The sequence below is a fragment of the Henckelia pumila genome, chromosome 2 (assembly GCF_033568475.1).
Source record: "Henckelia pumila isolate YLH828 chromosome 2, ASM3356847v2, whole genome shotgun sequence".
Taxonomy (NCBI): Eukaryota; Viridiplantae; Streptophyta; class Magnoliopsida; order Lamiales; family Gesneriaceae; genus Henckelia; species Henckelia pumila.
The window spans coordinates 141,800,884-141,822,924 of NC_133121.1; the positions used below are offsets into that span (position 1 = coordinate 141,800,884).

At 32.6% G+C, this 22,041-nt stretch overlaps 4 protein-coding genes across 5 annotated transcripts; 3 read left to right on the forward strand and 1 right to left on the reverse strand.

Moving 5' to 3' along the window:
- The first annotated feature begins 1,590 nt into the window (after positions 1–1,590).
- LOC140879484 (probable CCR4-associated factor 1 homolog 11) lies at positions 1,591–2,594 on the forward strand. Its single transcript, XM_073283214.1, has one exon. It carries the CDS (start codon positions 1,696–1,698, stop codon positions 2,542–2,544), a length of 849 nt encoding a protein of 282 aa, XP_073139315.1. The 5' UTR covers positions 1,591–1,695; the 3' UTR covers positions 2,545–2,594.
- A 10,759-nt stretch (positions 2,595–13,353) lies between these two features.
- LOC140883617 (uncharacterized) lies at positions 13,354–14,607 on the forward strand. Its single transcript, XM_073290160.1, has 3 exons — positions 13,354–13,662; positions 14,052–14,243; positions 14,315–14,607. The coding sequence occupies exons 1-3, from the start codon at positions 13,438–13,440 to the stop codon at positions 14,471–14,473; spliced, it is 576 nt and encodes a 191-aa protein (XP_073146261.1). The 5' UTR covers positions 13,354–13,437; the 3' UTR covers positions 14,474–14,607.
- A 183-nt stretch (positions 14,608–14,790) lies between these two features.
- On the reverse strand, positions 14,791–17,099 carry LOC140883615 (uncharacterized). Of its 2 annotated transcripts, XM_073290159.1 has the most exons (3): positions 16,623–17,099; positions 16,491–16,544; positions 14,791–16,394 (listed from the first exon to the last, which is right to left on the reverse strand). In XM_073290159.1, the coding sequence occupies exon 3, from the start codon at positions 16,141–16,143 to the stop codon at positions 15,190–15,192; it is 954 nt and encodes a 317-aa protein (XP_073146260.1). In that variant the 5' UTR covers positions 16,144–16,394; positions 16,491–16,544; positions 16,623–17,099; the 3' UTR covers positions 14,791–15,189. The 2 variants fall into 2 exon arrangements, with proteins under 2 accessions (XP_073146260.1, XP_073146259.1); XM_073290158.1 differs by having other exon boundaries at positions 14,791–16,544.
- A 1,543-nt stretch (positions 17,100–18,642) lies between these two features.
- LOC140884493 (uncharacterized) lies at positions 18,643–21,896 on the forward strand. The gene is made up of 5 exons (XM_073291266.1): positions 18,643–18,778; positions 20,106–20,317; positions 20,422–20,544; positions 20,893–21,111; positions 21,326–21,896. Exons 2-5 carry the CDS (start codon positions 20,159–20,161, stop codon positions 21,728–21,730), a joined length of 906 nt encoding a protein of 301 aa, XP_073147367.1. The 5' UTR covers positions 18,643–18,778; positions 20,106–20,158; the 3' UTR covers positions 21,731–21,896.
- The last annotated feature ends 145 nt before the right edge of the window (positions 21,897–22,041 follow it).

Genomic DNA, 22,041 nt, shown 5'->3' on the forward strand with positions numbered 1-22,041 from the left:
ACCTTTGATATTTAATATAGTTAGTAAAAACTCAATAGCACCATAAATCATAATGACTTTAACATATATATTTTCTTAAAATTTGACAATAATAATAATAATGTAAAGTTACACATTGCAGTCAAAGTATATTAACAGTAGATGGCGAGCACTAACGTAATTGACCAAAAAGTCAACGCCGAAAGAAGGTCTTCTTGAATAATTGAAGCATATGACTGCGCCATATGTTAATTTGAAAGTTCCTGCTTCTTTCTAATATCCATTTTTTTTTATTCCAATTAAATAAATAAATCCAATAACAAAGCCAATGGCCCCGACCCGGACCCGTTGAGGTTTTTGATTTGGTCTCAGCCCCCAGTCTTCTAGACTAATTAATTAATTGAGCACAAAAATCACGCCAGTAATTAATCAATGGGAACCTAAGCCGTTGATTTTTGCTCTTTATGCTTGACTTTTCTCGAAGCAAATTCTCTCTCATTAAACACTTATTAAATTAATCTACAATTGTTTTCTCGTACTTCGGCTTCATCCCCACTCGTTTACTAATCGAAAATTCTAATCATCACTTATCCACTTTCCTATTATAAGTTATATGTGTAAATATTGTTTGGTTTACTAAAAATAAATAAATAAAAAAATTGGTGTACTTGTAAAAAAGAGATGAAATATTATTTCATCAATCATCTCAATTTTACTACTACACCCTTTGACATTCATGGTTCATTGTTAATTGTGTGTATCTGAGAAGAGCATTTAAGATTTGAAAAATATTAAACACAATAATAATACAAGTTAAACATAAGAACTCCCATGACATTGTAGGACGGATTATTCTTGTGGGAATGTTTCATTTCTATATATACCAAAACAGTATCGTAAAATTGTAAATGATTTTACACAAATTAGTAAAAGTATTAGAAAAATATATTTTAAAACAAATTAATGTATTTATTAACAAGATAGTTTGATAAAATAATACAAAAACAATAACACGCATGATTCGTGACATTCATGTACCAAAAGCTAAGAAACAACTCAAATTGATTTGACCCCTCAAGTGCCCCACTCCAGCCCCTGTATTTGGACTGAGTACGAAAAAGACTACAATTAACAGTGTTTAAATTTATTATTATTAATATTGTTGCTACAATTTATTTCATTTTTCCAGTCAAACTTATCAGACGCGTTGAACTTAGACCACACGAGGATAATCCTCCTTTTATTTAATTTAATCTAATAAAAGAGCCCTAAAACCCGTGTCTGATTCGTACACACACTGTATCCACCCCACTCCCCACTTGAGTAAATGACTACGTGTTTTTTAATCTAATAAAATATTCTTTTATTTTTGGAAATATTGTATTTTTTGTACAATGGCCAGGATAAAAAAAAATGTATAAGGATTAAAATAAGGAATCAGTTATGTTAATAATTTTAAGACAAGAATTGAAGAAGAAGACAAAATATTGCCATAATATAATATTTTATTACCTAAATTATCGTTGTTCATCCCCTCTCTCTTTCCAAGAACCAGCGGCCGCCTTCTCTCTCTCTTTCTCTCTCCTCTGTATATAAAAAAGGCGCCTCCCACGCTTTTCTTTACTCACTCCCAAACAAACAAACAAACAAATTTAGAATCCGGCTCATTTTTTTTTAATTAATAATTCAGATTAAACTGCGGCGTCAGCACCGGCGATGACTTCCGACATCGTTCAACCTGATTGTGATAAACCGATAAAGATCCGAGAAGTATGGTCGGATAACCTCGAATCGGAGTTTGAATTGATAGCAGATCTCGTCGATAGATACCCTTTTCTGTCCATGGACACGGAGTTCCCGGGGGTTATCTACAAGCACCCGCAGTTCGACCCCACGCGCCACCGTCGTCCGAGGCTGTCTCCTTCCGACCACTACTCGACCCTCAAGTCCAACGTCGACGCTCTGAACCTCATCCAGCTCGGTCTCACGCTCTCCGACGCGGCCGGGAACTTGCCCGATCTGGGCTCCGGCGAGCGTTACATCTGGCAATTCAACTTCTCCGACTTCGACGTGTCACGCGATCCCCACGCGCCAGAATCCATCGACCTCCTGAAGGCCCACGGGATCGACTTCGAGAGGAACAAGGACTCCGGCATCGACTCGGCCCGGTTCGCGGAGTTGATGATGAGTTCCGGCGTGGTGTGCAACGAGGCCGTGAGCTGGGTGACCTTCCACAGCGCGTACGACTTCGGGTACCTGGTGAAGGTGCTCACGCGCCGGGAGTTGCCCGGCGGGCTGGGCGAGTTTCTGGAGGTTCTGAGGGTGTTTTTCGGAAACAAAATTTATGACGTCAAGTATCTGATGCGGTTCTGCCAAAGCCTCTACGGCGGGTTGGACCGGGTGGCTCGGGCATTGGACGTGGACCGGGTTGTGGGTAAGTGCCACCAAGCCGGTTCGGATAGCTTGCTGACGTGGCACGCCTTTCAGAAGATGAGGGATGTATATTTCGTGGAGCACGGGCATGAGAAACATGCCGGAGTGTTGTATGGTTTAGAAGTTTACTAATTCAATCAATCTTTGGTTAATAGAAATATAATCATAATTCAATTTATTCATTTGCTAATTTTTCGTTTGAGAGTTTCTTTTGTTTTTTGACCAATTAGATGACCCCACAAGTCACGATACCATCGAATCCATTAATTATGTCACTTGCATTTAAGCAACCTATCTATAACACTAATTTTTTTAGCAAAAAAACTCTTATAAGTCAGTAGGAAATGTGATTTTTTGAGGGACGATTTTCTTACTCAATTTCACTCATAAAAACTGTTAACTTTATTATAAAAATAATTACTTTTCATAAATCATTTCACAAATATATAAATTCATTAAAGTGTCTCGTCGCTCGTATACGTTTTTGGTTTAGGTTTATAAAAGCCCATTCAAGGTAAAAACTATTTGAATGAAATCATGCATTTAATCATATTCTTCTTAATTCTCACTCATTTATGCTACAATTTTTTTTTATTCGTCTCAAATATATATTTTAGTTTTAATATTTAGGCACCGTTTGGTTTGATATATGATATAACTAATATATAGATAAGTAGTATAATATAATAAAAAATAAATAAGAAATCATAGTTAAAATTGTATTAGATTTGATTGATAAATTATGATTTATTTGATTTGATTGATTAAATTTTATATAAAAATGTTAAATGACTATTTTGTACTTTTAACAATAAATAAAATAAAAATTATATTATTTATAAGGGGTAATATAGTAATTTGAATTCAATGATTTGATTGATGTGAGATAAATAATTAATGATTTGATTGATGTAAAATAAATAGTTAATATATAGATAAATAATATGATGAAAAGAACGTGGATGGAATGTGATGAGTTATACATATATTAGTAATACCGTGAACAGAACGGTGCCTTAATGTATACTCATATTCTTTTACCAATGTACTCATATTAAATTAATATCATTAATTACTTGTACAATTATTTTATTATATCAAAAATTTTTATTTAAATAATGTTAAATTGGAAATTCTTTTCTAAAATTACATACCCAAATACTTTCTTGATATTTATGAAAATACACATTTTTTTATTGATACGGGACAAAAGGTGTAATGACTCGCGCCGTGATCACCTACTAATTAGAAGCTTAAGCATGCATTTAACTTAAATAATAAATCATCAGAATTAACAGCGGAAAAGCATAAATAAAATCTCTAAATAAAGATACAACCAAATCGAATAAATACCAGTTAAAATCTTAATCTAAAACTCTTCTGAAAACTCCTGCTACCAAGCCCTTGTCACCAACCAACTACAACTCTCGCTCCTGATCCACCTGCAAACCTGCCCCGTTGAATGGGGTGTCCGAGATAAAAGCATGGACGTGAGCGCTAACGCCCAGTACGTAAAGTATTGAATATACAGGTCTATATGATGCATGCAACATGAACTAGGAATGCTCTGGGTAACTGTGATCATATCTGGAAAAATCATGCTCAGTACACAGACGCCTCCAATATGTGCACGCTGCTCCAAAGATCCAGTGGGTACCACACATACTGAACCCGATCTTGGACTATCACCATCTTGGGTAAAACCGCACACGCTGCCCCGTCGGTCCAGTGGGTGTCACACGGTACCCGATCGTATAATAACAACAACCCTAGGGCTGAGCGACCCTAGAACAACTGGCTATCTCAAAAGAATAACAAGCTCAACATGGTATGCAAATGCCGCATACAAATCATGAACAGTAAATCATGCATATCATGACAGATAATAATGCAACACATAAACATGTATATTCAGCTGGTTATCTCAGTCTGTACTTACGTACCTTAGTTCTACTAGGCAAGCTATACCAGCTCTAAAGTCCAAGCCTATAATCCGCACTACAATGCAAAATACTCATGCATTATAACCTTATTCTAAAAGCCTTAACTAATCTATAGCATACTCCCTATTTACTATAGGGAACCAAAGTCATACCTTCGTCCGTCGTCAGCCCGCTGATGACGCATGCCCCAGAGCCTGGGCATAGCCTAGCTACGACCCCTAGATGACTCGCCAGAGCTCCGTCGCCTGGCTGCTACTACGGACACTGTCCGCTATAAAAATACTATTTCCTACTCCAACTCTTAAAGAAAGAGTCCCGAAGCCCTTAAAATAGAGCCATTACCGGGAAAGGAGAGGAAATTGATATTCCAAAATGAGAGCTTTGGATCCCTTTTTATAGGCCTGGGTTCGAAGGCTCCGAAACGGGCATGATTCCCACGTGTAGAGTGCATTTTTGACACCTCAATCTGGCGGGAGTTCGGAAGGTCCGAACTGGGTTCGGAGGGTCCGAACTGCCACTTGTCCGATCCACTTTTGACACATGTTCTGCACTGAGTTCGGAGGGTCCGAACTGGTCCGTGTGCTCCGAACTGTTTTGGTCCTTCCAAAGTCATTTTTGGACCCCCGGGACCTACCATACCATTTTTGGACGTTTCGGATATGATTTTCCACTTATTTTCACCAAATAAGGACTCCTTAAACATGTTTTAAAATTTTTAAAATTATATGTCATTTTCTAACATGTTTAAAATCTCTTCATCTTGTAAAATGAAACCGAGCTACTACAAAAGGAGTCAGGGGCAGAACCACCCCAAAGGCTGTGGTGGGCTACAATCCAATTTTTTTTATTAGTTATAATATATATATATATATATATATATATATATAATCTTAGTCCATGTTATATTTTTTATTTAGCCCAATACTTTATCCAACTCATTTTTTGAAATAAGTTTGTAGGATTTGTTTGATTTATAAAATTATTTTTCAACTCGTTCCGAAAGTTCAATTTTTATCTAGATTTTTGTGATTTTTAAAACTAGATTTTGTTGTTTTTTAACATCTTGATTTCATTGATTTGTGCAATTATGGGTTTTTTGAAATTAATTGTGAAGTGAACTGTTTGAAATGATTTCATTTTGTTTTAATGATTTTTTATGTCATTTTTGGATTTTTTTTAATTAAAAATATGCAAATGATGTGCGTTTTCAAATAGTTTACTTGTAGGATTTATATATATTTTTTGTTTCAATTTGAAAATGGATATGAAAATTTTTTGTATTTTAAAGTTCTTTCATTTCTTTTATGATGTTTTTTTTTTAGTGGTTCACATGTAAATTTTTTTATGACGTATTATATTGCTTGAAACATCATTTTTTGTTTTTTTTTTGATATATTGTGAGAATATCAATTGAAGAAGAAAATTTAATATATTATATATACAAAGCTTAATTTTTTTTCAAATTTTTTTTCGAAATCAGCTCATTTGAAACATCAAATATTTAGTAATTTATATTTTCTTTATATCACTATATCATATCTATAGTTACCATTAATATTTTGCAAGTTTTTTTATTGCAAATTAAAATTTTAATTATTAAATATTTAATTTATATTAGTTTATTTTTGTTTATCAAATCGGTAGTCCCGGTTGAAATTTTTTTCTAGTCCCTGAAAAGAGTAATTTGTTTTGTATATATTATATTGTGATGAACAAAAATAAGCAGTCACTTTGGTCTTGGTCAATAAAATAAAAGAAGTTGCGGTAAAAATATATTAACATTGCAAGACCAAGTTGTAGATTCATGAAAAGAAGACAGAAATTTTAACATTTGTTATGATTAAAACTTCTGTAATTTACATTAATTACATTAAATGCGCAAATCTTTCCATTCTTGAAAATTTCCTATGAGATGCCTTTTTCTGCTCCACTTTTTGATCTACCAGCAGCTCAGATTAATGTCTTCACATGTCCACATCAATCTCCCGTGCCCACACACCTAACTATTTAGCTAATTACCTTCGGAAGATCACGGCGGCGTCCATCCAGCGCCTCCGCCGCCGCCGCCGCCGTTGTTCCATATCTCCATGAATGCTTGGATGATGATGTCACGGTGCTGAGGCGAGTTCAGCCGCAGAAAGCAGTCCAGAAGCTGCTGAAGATCGCTTCTCGAATATATTTCCCTCTCGAAGATCATCTGAAGCATGGATTTTCGGAAATCGCTCAAAGGGTCCTCGGAATCTTTTACTACGGCGAAGCTGTCGTGGATTTTCCGGCACGAGCTGACGGTTAATTTTGCGCATTTGGGATGATCGTTGTGTGTTTCCGGAGAGGAGGTGTCGACGTTGAGGGAGAATGTGGTGGACGTGTGGTCCTCTTCGTCGCCGCCGCCGATGATTGACCTCCGTCCGCCGTGTCTTTCCCAGGAGCTGACGGAAGAAGAGGGGCCGCGGCGGTGGAACTGATCGGAGGAGGAGTTAGATGCGTGTCTGACCTCGACAACATCTGTAGTCTTTGGTCCACATCCCCATCCTCCGTTGGGTTTGAGAATGTTCTTGAACCTCGTCCATCTCTTGCCGGAAGAAGACATGTGATCGATCTGTGAATCGAATGGAGGGCGGTGGTACGGCGGTGGTTGAGGCGTGGCGCGGTCTGATGCTGTTTGAAGTACTGTTTTGAATAGTGTTTTGATTTTGGTTGTACATTGGACAGAATGTGTCGTGGAAATTTAAAGTTAGGCCGCTGTTGCAGTGCTCTGGGAATTTTTGTTTTATTCACTTATTTTTATTATACAGATATATATTTTTAGAAATTCTCGGATTTTAGATTAAAAATTAATTTGACATAAAAACTATTGATTAAATATTAAATTAATATACGAACTTTTGTTAATGAGTTAATTGGTATAAGTCCATCGGATTCCGATTAATATTTGGTGACATTTAAGTAAAATGTCTAATTTTTTCATTATTACAAAAATATACATTTTTTAATTTTAATTAGATATATTTATATATTATATTTTAGGCGTAAAAATTGATTTGATTAAAATTTTTATTTGTACATAATATTTATTATAATAGATATGTTAAATATATTATATATTTCAAAATTCAACGAGAAAAATTAGATAAATTATATAAAGAAATACGATATCTAAATAATTGTAAATAAATAAACGGATACCAGAGAAAATAAATAAATATTTGTTCAGCTAGAATTATGTGTAAACATAATTTTCTCATTTTTTTGAAAAAATATTAAATTAATAGTGACTGTGATAAAATATTTTTTAATATTTTAACTATGTAAAAATTTATTGAATATATTATTTTAATAAAAAATTAAGTAAGTTATATGAAAAAAATTAATTTCAAATTATATTTATAATAAAAACTCATCAAAAAACAAATTAAACTCCGCCGTAACGTGCCACATGTTTTTTAATCAACGAATAAAAATTGAAAGTTTATTTAAACACAATAATTTTATAAGAGAACAAAAACGATGAAGCTGATTTTAAAACAAAATAATAGTATTGCATTAATTAATTTGTATTATATATCAATAGACAATTATACTCTTTTCTTCATCATAATTTGGTCAAAATCAAGTGGACATGTACCAATTACGTTATTAACAAAATTTCGTGTATCAATTTGACATTTAACCAATAGTTCATGTACCAAATTAATTTTTACTTAATTTGGTAAGTAAAATTAATTTGGTACATGAAATATTTAAATGTCAAATTGATACACGAATTTTTATTAATGGCTTAATTGGTACATGTCCATCGATTTTTGACCAAATTATGATGAATAAAAAATTATGATAGTCTTTTGATAATACAAACTAATCAATGCAATAATATTATTCTGTTTTAAAACCAACTTCATCGTTTTTTTCTGTCAAAAAAAGTCTGAGAACGACTTTCAATTTATGATCAGTCATGTTCTCTTAAAAATCATTATGTTTAAATAAACTTTCAATTTTTTATTTGTTGATTAAAAAATATTTGCCACGTTATGAAGAAGTTTAATTGGCGATTTGATGAGTTTTTTATAAATATAATTTATAAAATTAATTTCAAATTATATTTATAATAAAAACTCATCAAAGCACCAATTAAACTTCGCCGTAACGTGCCACATGTTTTTTAATCAACGAATAAAAATTGAAAGTTTATTTAAACACAATAATTTTATAAGAGAACAAAAACGATGAAGCTGATTTTAAAACAAAATAATTGTATTGCATTAATTAATTTGTATTATATATCAATAGACAATTATACTCTTTTCTTCATCATAATTTGGTCAAAATCAAGTGGATATGTACCAATTAAGCTATTAACAAAAGTTCGTGTATCAATTTGACATTTAACCAATAGTTCATGTACCAAATTAATTTTTACTTAATTTGGTAAGTAAAATTAATTTGGTACATGAAATATTTAAATGTCAAATTGATACACGAATTTTTATTAATGGCTTAATTGGTACATGTCCATCGATTTTTGACCAAATTATGATGAATAAAAAATTATGATAGTCTTTTGATAATACAAACTAATCAATGCAATAATATTATTCTGTTTTAAAACCAACTTCATCGTTTTTTTCTGTCAAAAAAAGTCTGAGAACGACTTTCAATTTATGATCAGTCATGTTCTCTTAAAAATCATTGTATTTAAATAAACTTTCAATTTTTTATTTGTTGATTAAAAAATATTTGCCACGTTATGAAGAAGTTTAATTGGCGATTTGATGAGTTTTTTATAAATATAATTTATAAAATTAATTTCAAATTATATTTATAATAAAAACTAATCAAAGCACCAATTAAACTTCGCCGTAACGTGCCACATGTTTTTTAATAAACGGATAAAAATTGAAAGTTTATTTAAACACAATAATTTTATAAGAAAACAAAAACGATGAAGCTGATTTTAAAACAAAATAATTGTATTGCATTAATTAATTTGTATTATATATCAATAGACAATTATACTCTTTTCTTCATCATAATTTGGTCAAAATCAAGTGGATATGTACCAATTAAGCTATTAACAAAAGTTCGTGTATCAATTTGACATTTAACCAATAGTTCATGTACCAAATTAATTTTTACTTAATTTGGTAAGTAAAATTAATTTGGTACATGAAATATTTAAATGTCAAATTGATACACGAATTTTTATTAATGGCTTAATTGGTACATGTCCATCGGTTTTTGACCAAATTATAATGAATAAAAAATTATGATAGTCTTTTGATAATACAAACTAATCAATGCAATAATATTATTCTGTTTTAAAACCAACTTCATCGTTTTTTTCTGTCAAAAAAAGTCTGAGAACGACTTTCAATTTATGATCAGTCATGTTCTCTTAAAAATCATTGTGTTTAAATAAACTTTCAATTTTTTATTTGTTGATTAAAAAATATTTGCCACGTTATGAAGAAGTTTAATTGGCGATTTGATGAGTTTTTTATAAATATAATTTATAAATTTAATTTCAAATTATATTTATAATAAAAACTCATCAAAGCACCAATTAAACTTCGCCGTAACGTGCCACATGTTTTTTAATTAACGGATAAAAATTGAAAGTTTATTTAAACACAATAATTTTATAAGAGAACAAAAACGATGAAGCTGATTTTAAAACAAAATAATTGTATTGCATTAATTAATTTGTATTATATATCAATAGACAATTATACTCTTTTCTTCATCATAATTTGGTCAAAATCAAGTGGACATGTACCAATTAAGCTATTAACAAAAGTTCGTGTACCAATTTGACATTTAACCAATAGTTCATGTACCAAATTAATTTTTACTTAATTTGGTAAGTAAAATTAATTTGGTACATGAAATATTTAAATGTCAAATTGATACACAAATTTTTATTAATGGCTTAATTGGTACATGTCCATCGGTTTTTGACCAAATTATGATGAATAAAAAATTATGATAGTCTTTTGATAATACAAACTAATCAATGCAATAATATTATTCTGTTTTAAAACCAACTTCATCGTTTTTTTCTGTCAAAAAAAGTCTGAGAACGACTTTCAATTTATGATAAGTCATGTTCTCTTATAAAATCATTGTGTTTAAACAAACTTTCAATTTTTTATTTGTTGATTAAAAAATATTTACCACGTTATGAAGAAGTTTAATTGGTGATTTGATGAGTTTTTTTATAAATTTAATTTATAAATTTAATTTCAAATTATATTTATAATAAAAACTCATCAAAGCACCAATTAAACTCCGCCGTAACGTGCCACGTGTTTTTTAATCAACGAATAAAAAATTAAAAGTTTATTTAAACACAATAATTTTATAAGAGAACAAAAACGATGAAGCTGATTTTAAAACAAAATAATAGTATTGCATTAATTAATTTGTATTATATATCAATAGACAATTATACTCTTTTCTTCATCATAATTTGGTTAAAATCAAGTGGACATGTATCAATTAAGCTATTAACAAAAGTTCGTGTACCAATTTAACATTTAACCAATAGTTCATGTATCAAATTAATTTACTTAATTTGGTAAGTAAAATTAATTTGGTAAATGAAATATTTAAATGTCAAATTGATACACAAATTTTTATTAATGGCTTAATTGGTATGTCCATCGGTTTTTGACCAAATTATGATGAATAAAAAATTATGATAGTCTTTTGATAATACAAACTAATCAATGCAATAATATTATTCTGTTTTAAAACCAACTTCATCGTTTTTTTCTGTCAAAAAAAGTCTGAGAACGACTTTAAATTTATGATAAGTCATGTTCTCTTATAAAATCATTGTGTTTAAATAAACTTTCAATTTTTTATTTGTTGATTAAAAAATATTTGTCACGTTATGAAGAAGTTTAATTGGTGATTTGATGAGTTTTTTTATAAATATAATTTATAAATATAATTTCAAATTATATTTATAATAAAAACTCATCAAAGCACCAATTAAACTCCGCCGTAACGTGCCACATGTTTTTTAATCAACGGATAAAAAAATTAAAAGTTTATTTAAACACAATAATTTTATAAGAGAACAAAAACGATGAAGCTGATTTTAAAACAAAATAATAGTATTGCATTAATTAATTTGTATTATATATCATTAGACAATTATACTCTTTTCTTCATCATAATTTGGTTAAAATCAAGTGGACATGTACCAATTAAGCTATTAACAAAAGTTCGTGTAACAATTTGACATTTAACCAATAGTTCATGTACCAAATTAATTTTTACTTAATTTGGTAAGTAAAATTAATTTGGTAAATGAAATATTTAAATGTCAAATTGATACACGATTTTTTATTAATGGCTTAATTGGTACATGTCCATTGGTTTTTGACCAAATTATGATGAATAAAAAATTATGATAGTCTTTTGATAATACAAACTAATCAATGCAATAATATTATTCTGTTTTAAAACCAACTTCATCGTTTTTTTTGTCAAAAAAAGTCTGAGAACGACTTTCAATTTATGATCAGTCATGTTCTCTTATAAAATCATTGTGTTTAAATAAACTTTCAATTTTTTATTTGTTGATTAAAAAATATTTGCCACGTTATGAAGAAGTTTAATTGGTGATTTGATGAGTTTTTTTATAAATATAATTTGAAATTAATTTACTTACATAAATTTTTATAAAATAATATATTCAATAAATTTGTACATAGTTAAAATATATAAAAATATTTATCACAATCACTATTTATTTAATATTTTTTCAAAATATTAATGAGAAAATTATGTATACAAAAACCATAATTTTTGCTAAAAAAATATTTATATATTTATTTTTTATGGTATCAATTTATATATTTACAATTATTTAGATATTGTATGTTTTAATATAATTTATATAATCCTTTCTCGGTGAAGTATATAATGCATTTAATCTATCTAATATAATAAATACTAGACTCTCTTGCACGCCATGCGTGTATGCGTATATAAAAGTTTTTTTATGTTAATTGATTTTCATGTTATTTTTAAAAGTCACACGATAAATTAGATATTCAAAAGTTTAAAAATGATAGTATCTAATATAAAATTTTAAAAATGCAAATAAAGATAACGAATGTCATTTTTGTAAATAAGATAAGACTAAGAAAAAAGAGACCATATAAAATGACTAATTTGTCTAATACATTTGGTTTTGATTGGATTAGGATATAATCGTAGTTTCATCCCAAATTTCACCAATTAATTGAATTTTAAAGGTTCTCTACTTTAATGATATAGTAAGATTGTGTACAAATAAAAATTTTAATCAAATCAATTTTTACGTCTAAAATATAATATACAAATATATCTAATTAAAATTAAAAACAAAATGTGTAATTTTTGTAATAAAGGGCAAATCGGATATTTTACATAAATATCACCAAAAATTGATCGAAATCCAGTAAACATATACCAATTAAATCGTTAACAAAAATTCATGTATCAATTTGATAACAATAGTGGATACCAAATAAATTTTTACTCATTGGTACACACATATTTGCTTTAAACACAAAAAGAAATAGTATGTTAATTTGTCTTCTACTACTACTACATTCACCGTCACCGGTTTTCACATAACAAAAGTATATATATTTTTCCAATAATTTTAAAATCTAGTAATTACTAAATAGAATATAACAAATGTTAAGAATAAAACTCAAATTTATCATTTTTGTGATGACGGGTAAGATAGATAGATATTTTGGCATCAATTACTAATTCAATGAAATTATCATCTACTGAAACAAACATAAATTTGTTTTTTTTTATTTATATAATTATTAATTGAATAGTATTCGCAGTTAAAAATTTGTAAAGTATACAGAAATAAATTTTTTTAACTAAATACAAAATACATAATTTGCATTCTATCATTTATGTTATTATATATATTATTAAAACTTGAAATAAGCAGTGGAAAAATGTGCTACTTGTCACTATTTCTATCAAGAATTCTACTATATGATATCACTCTCCCACGGCTAAGAAAGAACAACAGCAGATGTTGAGACTCGTTGGCTAGCAATCCATGGCCGCCACACTTCTTCAAGTCCCTTCTCGATTATTTACTAGTGACGCTCGCTCTTCCACTATTTTGCCCAGAAATGGAAAGCCCAGTGGATTGAGCTATCCCAAGTCTGCTTTTACGAGGTTCGGTGTAAGAGCGGTGCAGGAGAAAACTGAGGAAATCAAGACTCCATCTTCTGCGGAAGAAATTACGGAGAAGTTCGGCCTTGAAGCTGGTCTTTGGAAGGTAGCCCATTTATTTTTTCCTGTTGTACGTATCGATTTATCATTGTGTTTTGTTTGGTAATTATGCTTGCTGGGAGCTCTACTCGATTGATTATAAGAGTTCTGTTTGGCGGGAAATGGGTTCTGGATGTTATCTGTCTTACTTCGTTTTCTTTGAAACAATAATTGTTGCCTCTTGTTTAAGGCTCGGCCTGGAGTGGTTTGAAGAACTAAGCATAGATTATTTTGTTTTCCTTTTATTTTTTCAAAATCCGGTGATTGCTCATAAGGGGGAAAGGACGCATTTTTCCTATTCAATCGGGGAGCAGTGGAGAACATTTGACTGTGGTGGCGAATATGTCTGTGTTTTACATACCTAATCATCTGTTGAATTTCTACTGAAATATGCAGATATTCTCCGCAAAAGAGGATGGAAATGAACAAAACAAAGAAAGCAGTTCAAAGGGAAATCAAGCTAAAGAACTCCTGGCAAAATACGGAGGAGCATATTTAGCCACTTCAATTACCCTTTCCTTGATATCATTTGGCCTCTGTTATGCTTTGGTCAGCGCTGGAGTTGATGTGCCAGCATTGCTACAGAAGGTACAGCTTCCCCTGTGAACAAACTTCATGTTTTTGTAGGATGCAACATTTATGTCTTGTAGCCATTGCAGGTTGGAATTTCTACTAATGAAACGGGGGAGAAAGTTGGGACTTTTGCGTTGGCCTATGCGGCCCACAAGGCTGCTTCCCCCATCAGATTTCCTCCCACGGTAGCTCTTACACCCATTGTTGCTAGTTGGATTGGAAAGAAAGTTGATCAAGATAAATGATCACGTAGCGTCACGATTTTGTTGGACAATTATTTTGTGCTGATGTATTATGTATTAACTTCATTACCTTGTCCATAACTTAGAAGACAGAAAAAAAAACACTTGTTAATGAATTCATTTCGTATACTTTTCGTCGAATAAAAATGTTTCAACTTCATAAAGAGATCACAAACTGAATTCTGATGGTGAAAGCCAGCCTTGTACTGGTGTATTACTTGTATATTTACGAAAAAGACTAAATTTTTTTTCAGGATACTCTAGTAGTGTTTGGGATTGCTTAGATAAAGTGTTTTTGAACTTCTCCTTCACAAAATTGTCCCAAACACGACCTCTGTATCCATGGATTCAAAAATTTGTAAAGGAAAAGCTCAAAAGCACCTTTTTTAAGGGATCCCAAACACCAACTCTGTATCCATGGATTAAACAGTATGCGGATACAATCCGTTATTGACTGTTGTACAGTTATGTTTCCAAACAAAAACTGTGTATGTTAGAACCCCATTGCTTTTCTTAATTCACTGGAACGTTTACATTCTTAGAAGTACTGCAAAATAATCTGGAACACCTAACCCTATCCTCACTTTCAACTGTAATGTACTGGCACTCTTTTGGCTTCTTTGCTACTCTCATCTTCTTGAACATCATTCTCTCCATTCTTGTCCCATCCAAGCTTGCACTCAATGTACCATATTCTCTCTAGATGCCCGCATTGCTCCTTATTCTTTCTTCCTGCATTCTGTGTGGGCAGCTGTTTCCCTCCTCACTCGGGCCTTCTTCTGTAAACCTTGTGGACAGTGGATTGAGCGTCTTTGACGTGCTATCGGAGTTATCTCTGTTGTTTCAGAATTTGGATGCACTTTTGCCATACTTCTTGTAACAGATTCATTTTTACTCCCGGTTGTTTCTGATACATAAGACATTGCAGTCACACTAGGCTGTGTGGTTTGGGCTTGTGTTGTATTGGTACTAGTCATGGTATTGTCTTCATGTATTATGTTCAAGATATCCCTGTCAGCATTTGCTAACATGTTGGAAACGATTACAGTATTGACTGGTGGAGGAGTTTGGTATTGTGCTGCACTGGTATTAGCCATGGCATTGTCTTCATGCTTCATTTCCATGCTATCCCAGCCCACGTGGGGTAGTGCGTTGGGTACAGAAGGCATGTCAATACTAATTTGTGGCCGAGTTTGGGCTTGTGATGCATTGATACTAACCGTGACATTATCTTCATGTATCATTTTCAAGCCAGCCCAGCCTATATCGGCTATCGTGTTGGGTATGGAAGGCATTGTGGTATCAATTGGTGGTTGCGGTTGGGCTTGTGCTGTATTGATACTAGGCGTGGGATTGTCGTTATCAATCATTTTCATGCTACCTGAGCCGATATCAGCTATTGTGTTGGGTATAGAAGGCGTTGCGGTATTTACTGGTGGTCGAGTTTGCGCTTGTGGCATACTGATACTAGCTATGGCATTGCCTTTGTCTATCATTTCGAAGTTATACTTGGCAATATCAGCTATCGGCTTCAATTCAGATGGTGTTGCAGTACTAAATGGTGGCAGGGTCTGCTCTTGTGGTGTATTGGTACTACCTGTGTTACAGTCATCATACAGTGATTCCCAGCAATACCAGTCAATTTCGGTTATCGTGTCAGATGCGGAAGGCATCACGGTTGCACTTGGCGGAGGTTGGGCAGGTGGTGTGCTGAAATCCACCAAGGTATCGAGTCCTAGTACGTCGTTCAAGAAACCGAAGTCACGTTCATCTGTGGCAGGTACATAGTCATGGAGCCAAATAGCATGATTTACAAAATCATGTTATGAAGAAATGGGAAGAAAATGAAATTTAGGATACATTCGTCCCACAAGTCTCCGATGGCATCGATGCTTAAATCCTCATGCATATGATCATCGGCATTCTGCAAATCATAAGGTGGGAGTTTTATAAATCTTGTGGGAACATAAGAATCCGCATCTTCTAAACCTTTATTAGACCATTCTTGCTCACGACTTACATAATCTGTCGCAAGTTTATAGAGTTCCTTCCACAAGTCCTCAACATCAGCATTCTGCAAATCATAACGTGGGAGAATATAAAAATCTGCGTCTTATGAAGCATTATATGACCATTCTTGTTTGTGACTTACAATATCATCTGTCGTATATTTGAAGAGTTCGTTCCACAGATGCTGTTGACGACTTGCATCTGGTTCACCAATTCTTTCTCTTATCTTCGCAGTTGGTGGGGATACAGAAACATTCCCATTTGCTCTAGATGTTTCGCGAATGCTTGGTTGAGCCTCGCCACCCGGATTCCTAATCTCTAGCGTTTCCTCGCCGATTATCAGGGTTGGTATTTCTTCCTGAAAAGGAAAACTACGTAAATGCAGGAAAGAAATAGCATGAACATGTGTAGGGATTGCATACCTGCGTTGGTCTCAAAACTGAATACATATCATCATCTAAACATCTATAGGTAATAGTAATGGTTTAGACGTCTAGACATCAACCTAGGATGATGCTACTCAAGAATTTGTGCATTTTTGTGTTCATGTCTGTAAACTGGAAATAATTTCCTTCTCTTCCCTGATCTTGGGAAACCCGCAGCCCTAATTAACGCAAGTACCCCATCAGTTTTTCATATTGATCCTTGTCGAAATGAAAATGGAATTTGAAGTGATATATAAGCCAATATTAGAAACAATTGATGATGGTTTATTCATACTTCCACTTGACTCTGTTATTGGATATATTTTCTGTAAGACCAGAACCTTCAAGACTATCAGTTATATCATACATGCGAGTTCATGTGTGAGGAATGAGGATATGAAAGAAACCATGCGTACAAGATGAGGTTGATCAAACCCCGTATATAATGGTGTGCGAATGTAACAGTTCGATTCGCAGCAGTTCTCAAGATCGCACTCCATCACATTTCAACGATCACAAACACCGAATTGCCCATATAATCTTCACTTGGACGATGGGTAATTCATAAAATTCAAGTCACAGAAGATACAAATGAAGCAGACCCTAATCTGTTTTCTTTCTAAAACCATACAAATTAACTAATTAATCAAGAACCATAAATCTTTGCACCAAACACAAACAGTAGCAGCATTCAAAAGAACTAAAGACTTGCATGAGGGTGGCTGCGATCACAGCCAGTTTCTCCTACTTGTTCCGGAACAGAAGAAGAAAGTTTTCTTGAAACCTTCTGCTGCGATTCCTGCTGTTGGTCCATGATTTAGTCTTCTCTTGAAACCGGCATTAATCATGAAAGAAGCAAAAACATCTAGGGGTTTCTTGATTGGTTTTTCTTTATATTAATCTTGGTTCTGAATGGTTTTTCACGTTTCCTCTTGGTGTTGGTGGGGGAGATTGGGAAATGAAATTTAAATTGAATGGGTGGATGAAGGGATGAAGAGATGAAGTGGAAGTTGAAGGAAAACGAGGGAAAGTAAGCGTTCCCCGTTGTTTATTAGTACGATCGTTATGATTATGATTTCAAAATTCAGTTTAATTTAATTTTAAAAAGATATTTTGTTTGCAAATGGTTAAAATTTAGCATTCATGGGTTTAGAAATTTGAATTTGTATCATTTCAATACCTCCGTTGTTTTTCACACATTTATCCTTTGGTTAATTAATAATAACCAGCATCTTGCACACATAATATCCATGTTTATTAAATTATTATATTAAAAGAAAATTTATATATAAAAGATGTTTATTATTATTATTATTATTATTATTTTTAAAAAAGCCAATCTTAAATATAGGTATAGTTAAAAATTGTATGAAAATAAATTGAAATTGGAAAATTATATTTTTAAAAAAAATCTAATTTCACCGTAGAAAAAAAAAAAATTTCTTATTGAGTAAGGTTATTTATGAAAGTTGACCTGAAAATACCAAAATTAGTTACTATATATTTATCTAATTTCCTAAAAAATATATATATTCTAAACATCTCAAGGATCTTATGTATTTTTAAAATCACCCTATATATCATATTAATTTCAAACCACATATTAAATATAGATTTCACAATACATCTTAAATTCATTGTATAATGCATGTAAAAACCCGGATTAGTTCGACCCGCAATTTTTTTTTTGACACCTATAAAAATCATATTCGATATTCTCAAAGCTAAGAAAATAGAAAATTTGGGAAATAAAAATCATATTCGCTCCATCTCCTCCGTCATCGCACTCCACCTTCGTCGCTCCTCTGCCGTCGCTTCTCTACCGTCATTGCTCCTCCACCATTGTCGTTACTCGGACGCTTCTTTCTCTACGGTTTGTTCTCTCACCCTCTGTAAATAAATTTTTTTCTCGTTTCAAAAAATAGCTTCAATTTTTAATTGCACAGTGGGTCATTTACATTCAAAAGAATAAAAACTCTGATGCTAATCAATTACACTCTGATGCTAATCAATTACAGAAACCCTAATTTTTTAAAATCATTTTTTTAAAAGGAGACATGAGTCTGGAAACTGTGCATTTTGTATCTTGAATGTGGTGAATAGGAATTGATAAATCGTGCATCTTGAGCATGGCCTCTTAGTCAGAATCCAAAATTTGTCTCCGAGTCCAAATTCTTTGAATTCAATAGATAAACTTTTTATTTTGTGGTCGTGTATCGGTGTATGTGCAAGGAGTTGTACAGCTATTAAATAGCTGTACAACTTTGATGCTAACGAAGAATTTTACTTGATACCCAGTTTTTTCAAATTTATTTTTGGGTAACAAAATTCGGTATACCTTAAAAATTTGGTATAATCGGTATGTTAGTTATATGCACCGAATTTCGGTATACCGAAAATTTCAGTACGGTATCGGTATACATTTTCTTATACCGTAATTTTCTGTACGGTATACGGTATGGGTTTTTTGGTAAGGCATACCATCCCTGTCAGACTCGAATTCCTTGGCCTCAATTCTGTTGCCTTTGGCCGAGGTGGGACTATGCCTTCACCAGAAGATGTTGCCTGGGCTGTTTCTTAATTATATAATCTAGATCTTTTTTAAATCAAATATAGGAATCCTCTCTGTCAATAGAGTTTTGCTCTAGCACTATGACTTGTCAATCTGTAAAAAATCAGGCAATCAGGAGCAACGACTGCCGCCATGTTTAGGGCTTAGTGCATCGGGCCAAAATAATTTGGGCCAAAGATACTATCTAGTTTAATAATTAATTTCTTAGGGAAGGGGCTAGATGCTATGAGTAAGGAGTTGGTTGGATATGAACATGCTGTTATTTTGTTTGAATGAACTAGCTTAGGCTAGGGAAAAGAGAGCCAGTCTCCTTGTACAGAACCAGTACAATGTTCATTTTTCCGATATCAAATGAGAAAAAATTTCCACATTCTTTTCTTCTGTGTCAATTTACTGTAACTAAGTCTTGATACGGCTCAGATTTTAGTATTACAATCAGGGTTAATTATCAGCATGTGCCTTTGGTATTAGGGTTAGGATTGATATCGATTGTTAAGGAACTCTGTATTTTATTAGAATTCTTGATACAACTGCTAGCTAAGTATTTTCTCAAAATTTGAGTCATTTTTGTAGATTCAGCTGGCTTTCAATCTATGTATATTGACTGATTTGGAAATGATTATACTAGGTTAAATATAAAGTTTGGAGATTTGAAGAGAAAAGTTACCAAGTGGGAAAAAAATGAAAAAGTATGGGTTGAACCTTAGGGTTCCAACTCAGCAGAAAAAGCAACCCCCAAAGCCACCAGTTTCTACGCTACTTGGTTTTGAAGACGACGACGACGATAATGTTGAAAGAGAAATTCTGCGCCAAGCCAGCAAAAACAAGTCTCTCAAAGATGTAATGGCTGTGTATACGCAAAAGAATAATATGGCTTAATTTATTATTTTTTGTTGGTAGAATTGCAGATGTGATGAGCTTTTATTTCCCCATTTCTATGACAGGCTGAAGAACAACATAAGAAGGCTCTTGAAGAAGACCCTTTGGCATTTGATTATGATGGAGTATATGATAAGATGAAGGAGAAACAAGTTCGTCCCAGAGAGCAGGACCGGCAAGTTAGAAAGGTGAAGAATTCATATTTCGGCATGATACTTCAATGAGAATGGGAGAGGGTGATTGGTTGTTGTCTGACAAGTTTTTATTCCTCTCAAGTAAATTTGATACCATTTTTGTGTCTCTTTGGATTCATTATTAGATATCATCTAAAGTATTTTTAAAAGTAACCATATATGTTTTAAATGACATAAAGCATGTCAAGAGTACAAGGATCTGAAATTTTAGCTCACATTCTTGATATCAATTAGGTCAAGGATCTCATTTTGTTGGTCATTTTTTTAGTAAAAAGAGGAAGTTGATGTTTAAATCCAATTTTCCAAGTGATTACTCAAGCCTTCGTCTCTTTGGATTTGCAGCCCAAGTATATCCAAGCACTAATGGATAAGACAAAACAACGAGAAAGAGAACATGAGATAATTTATGAGAGAAAACTTGCTAAAGAAAGAGGTAAAGATGAACACCTCTATGTCGACAAGGATAAGTTTGTTACTGGTGCTTACAAAAAGAAACTAGCTGAGCAAGCTAAATGGATGGAGGAGGAGCGGCTTCGTGAAATAAGAGAGAAGAAGGAAGATGTAAGTTGAACTTGCTTTTTCTTTTTTGTGGATCTTTGTTCCACTAACTTATAAAATTTCCGATCATCTTCTCTAGTTTTGGACTTAAGTTTGACAGAAGCACTGGTGTGAAGTCTCTCTCCCATCACCTTCTATTTTCTCGTTTTTTTCTCAGTGAAACCTATTGCATTTGTGTACGCAGTGATGTAAATGTTTGATGTGTTTACAATATTAGGTTACCAAGAAGACGGACCTCAGTGACTTCTACTTCAACCTAGCCAAAAATGTCGCGTTTGGTGCTGGAGAGACTGATTTGGAGAAGCTTAAGAAACAACCTGAAGAAGTGGGTGTTCTATCTCCAACAGAAGTCTCCCCATCGGATACTCGTTCAAATCCGGAAACATCAAGATTGGTGACGAGGCATCAAGATGAAATTGTAGAGAATCCTTCTCCTGATCAAAAGCTTGAACGAACCTTTGTGAAAACTGTTTCTGATGCTTCCATGCAAGAGGAAGTTGTGGACGAGCCATCAGCTAGTGGTGACCAACTGAAACCGGATCATCATAAAAGAAGTGAGGATTCTATTACTGCGGCTAAGGAACGGTTTTTAGCACGAAAGAAATCGAAGGTTAAGTATTAAGGTAATATGTAAAGCCTAAGAAGCATACATTATGACCGAAGTTTAACAATTCTATCGACTGATAAAGTTTCATATTTCTGTTGGCTGTTAAAATGCTTGGCTTTGATTCGCCCACCGTACTCTGCTTCCATGTATTACATCTTTTTAGTTTTGTTTCTCAGTTGGCTTCCCGTTAGTGTTGGTGAAGTTTTGGATTCTCTAATTTACTTCGTTTCTTACCATTCAGAATTGTGCTTGCAAAGTTTTCGAGCCCCATTATCTGGCTAAACGCCAATATTACCGTGTTAACAATACTTTAAGGTTGCGTTTGA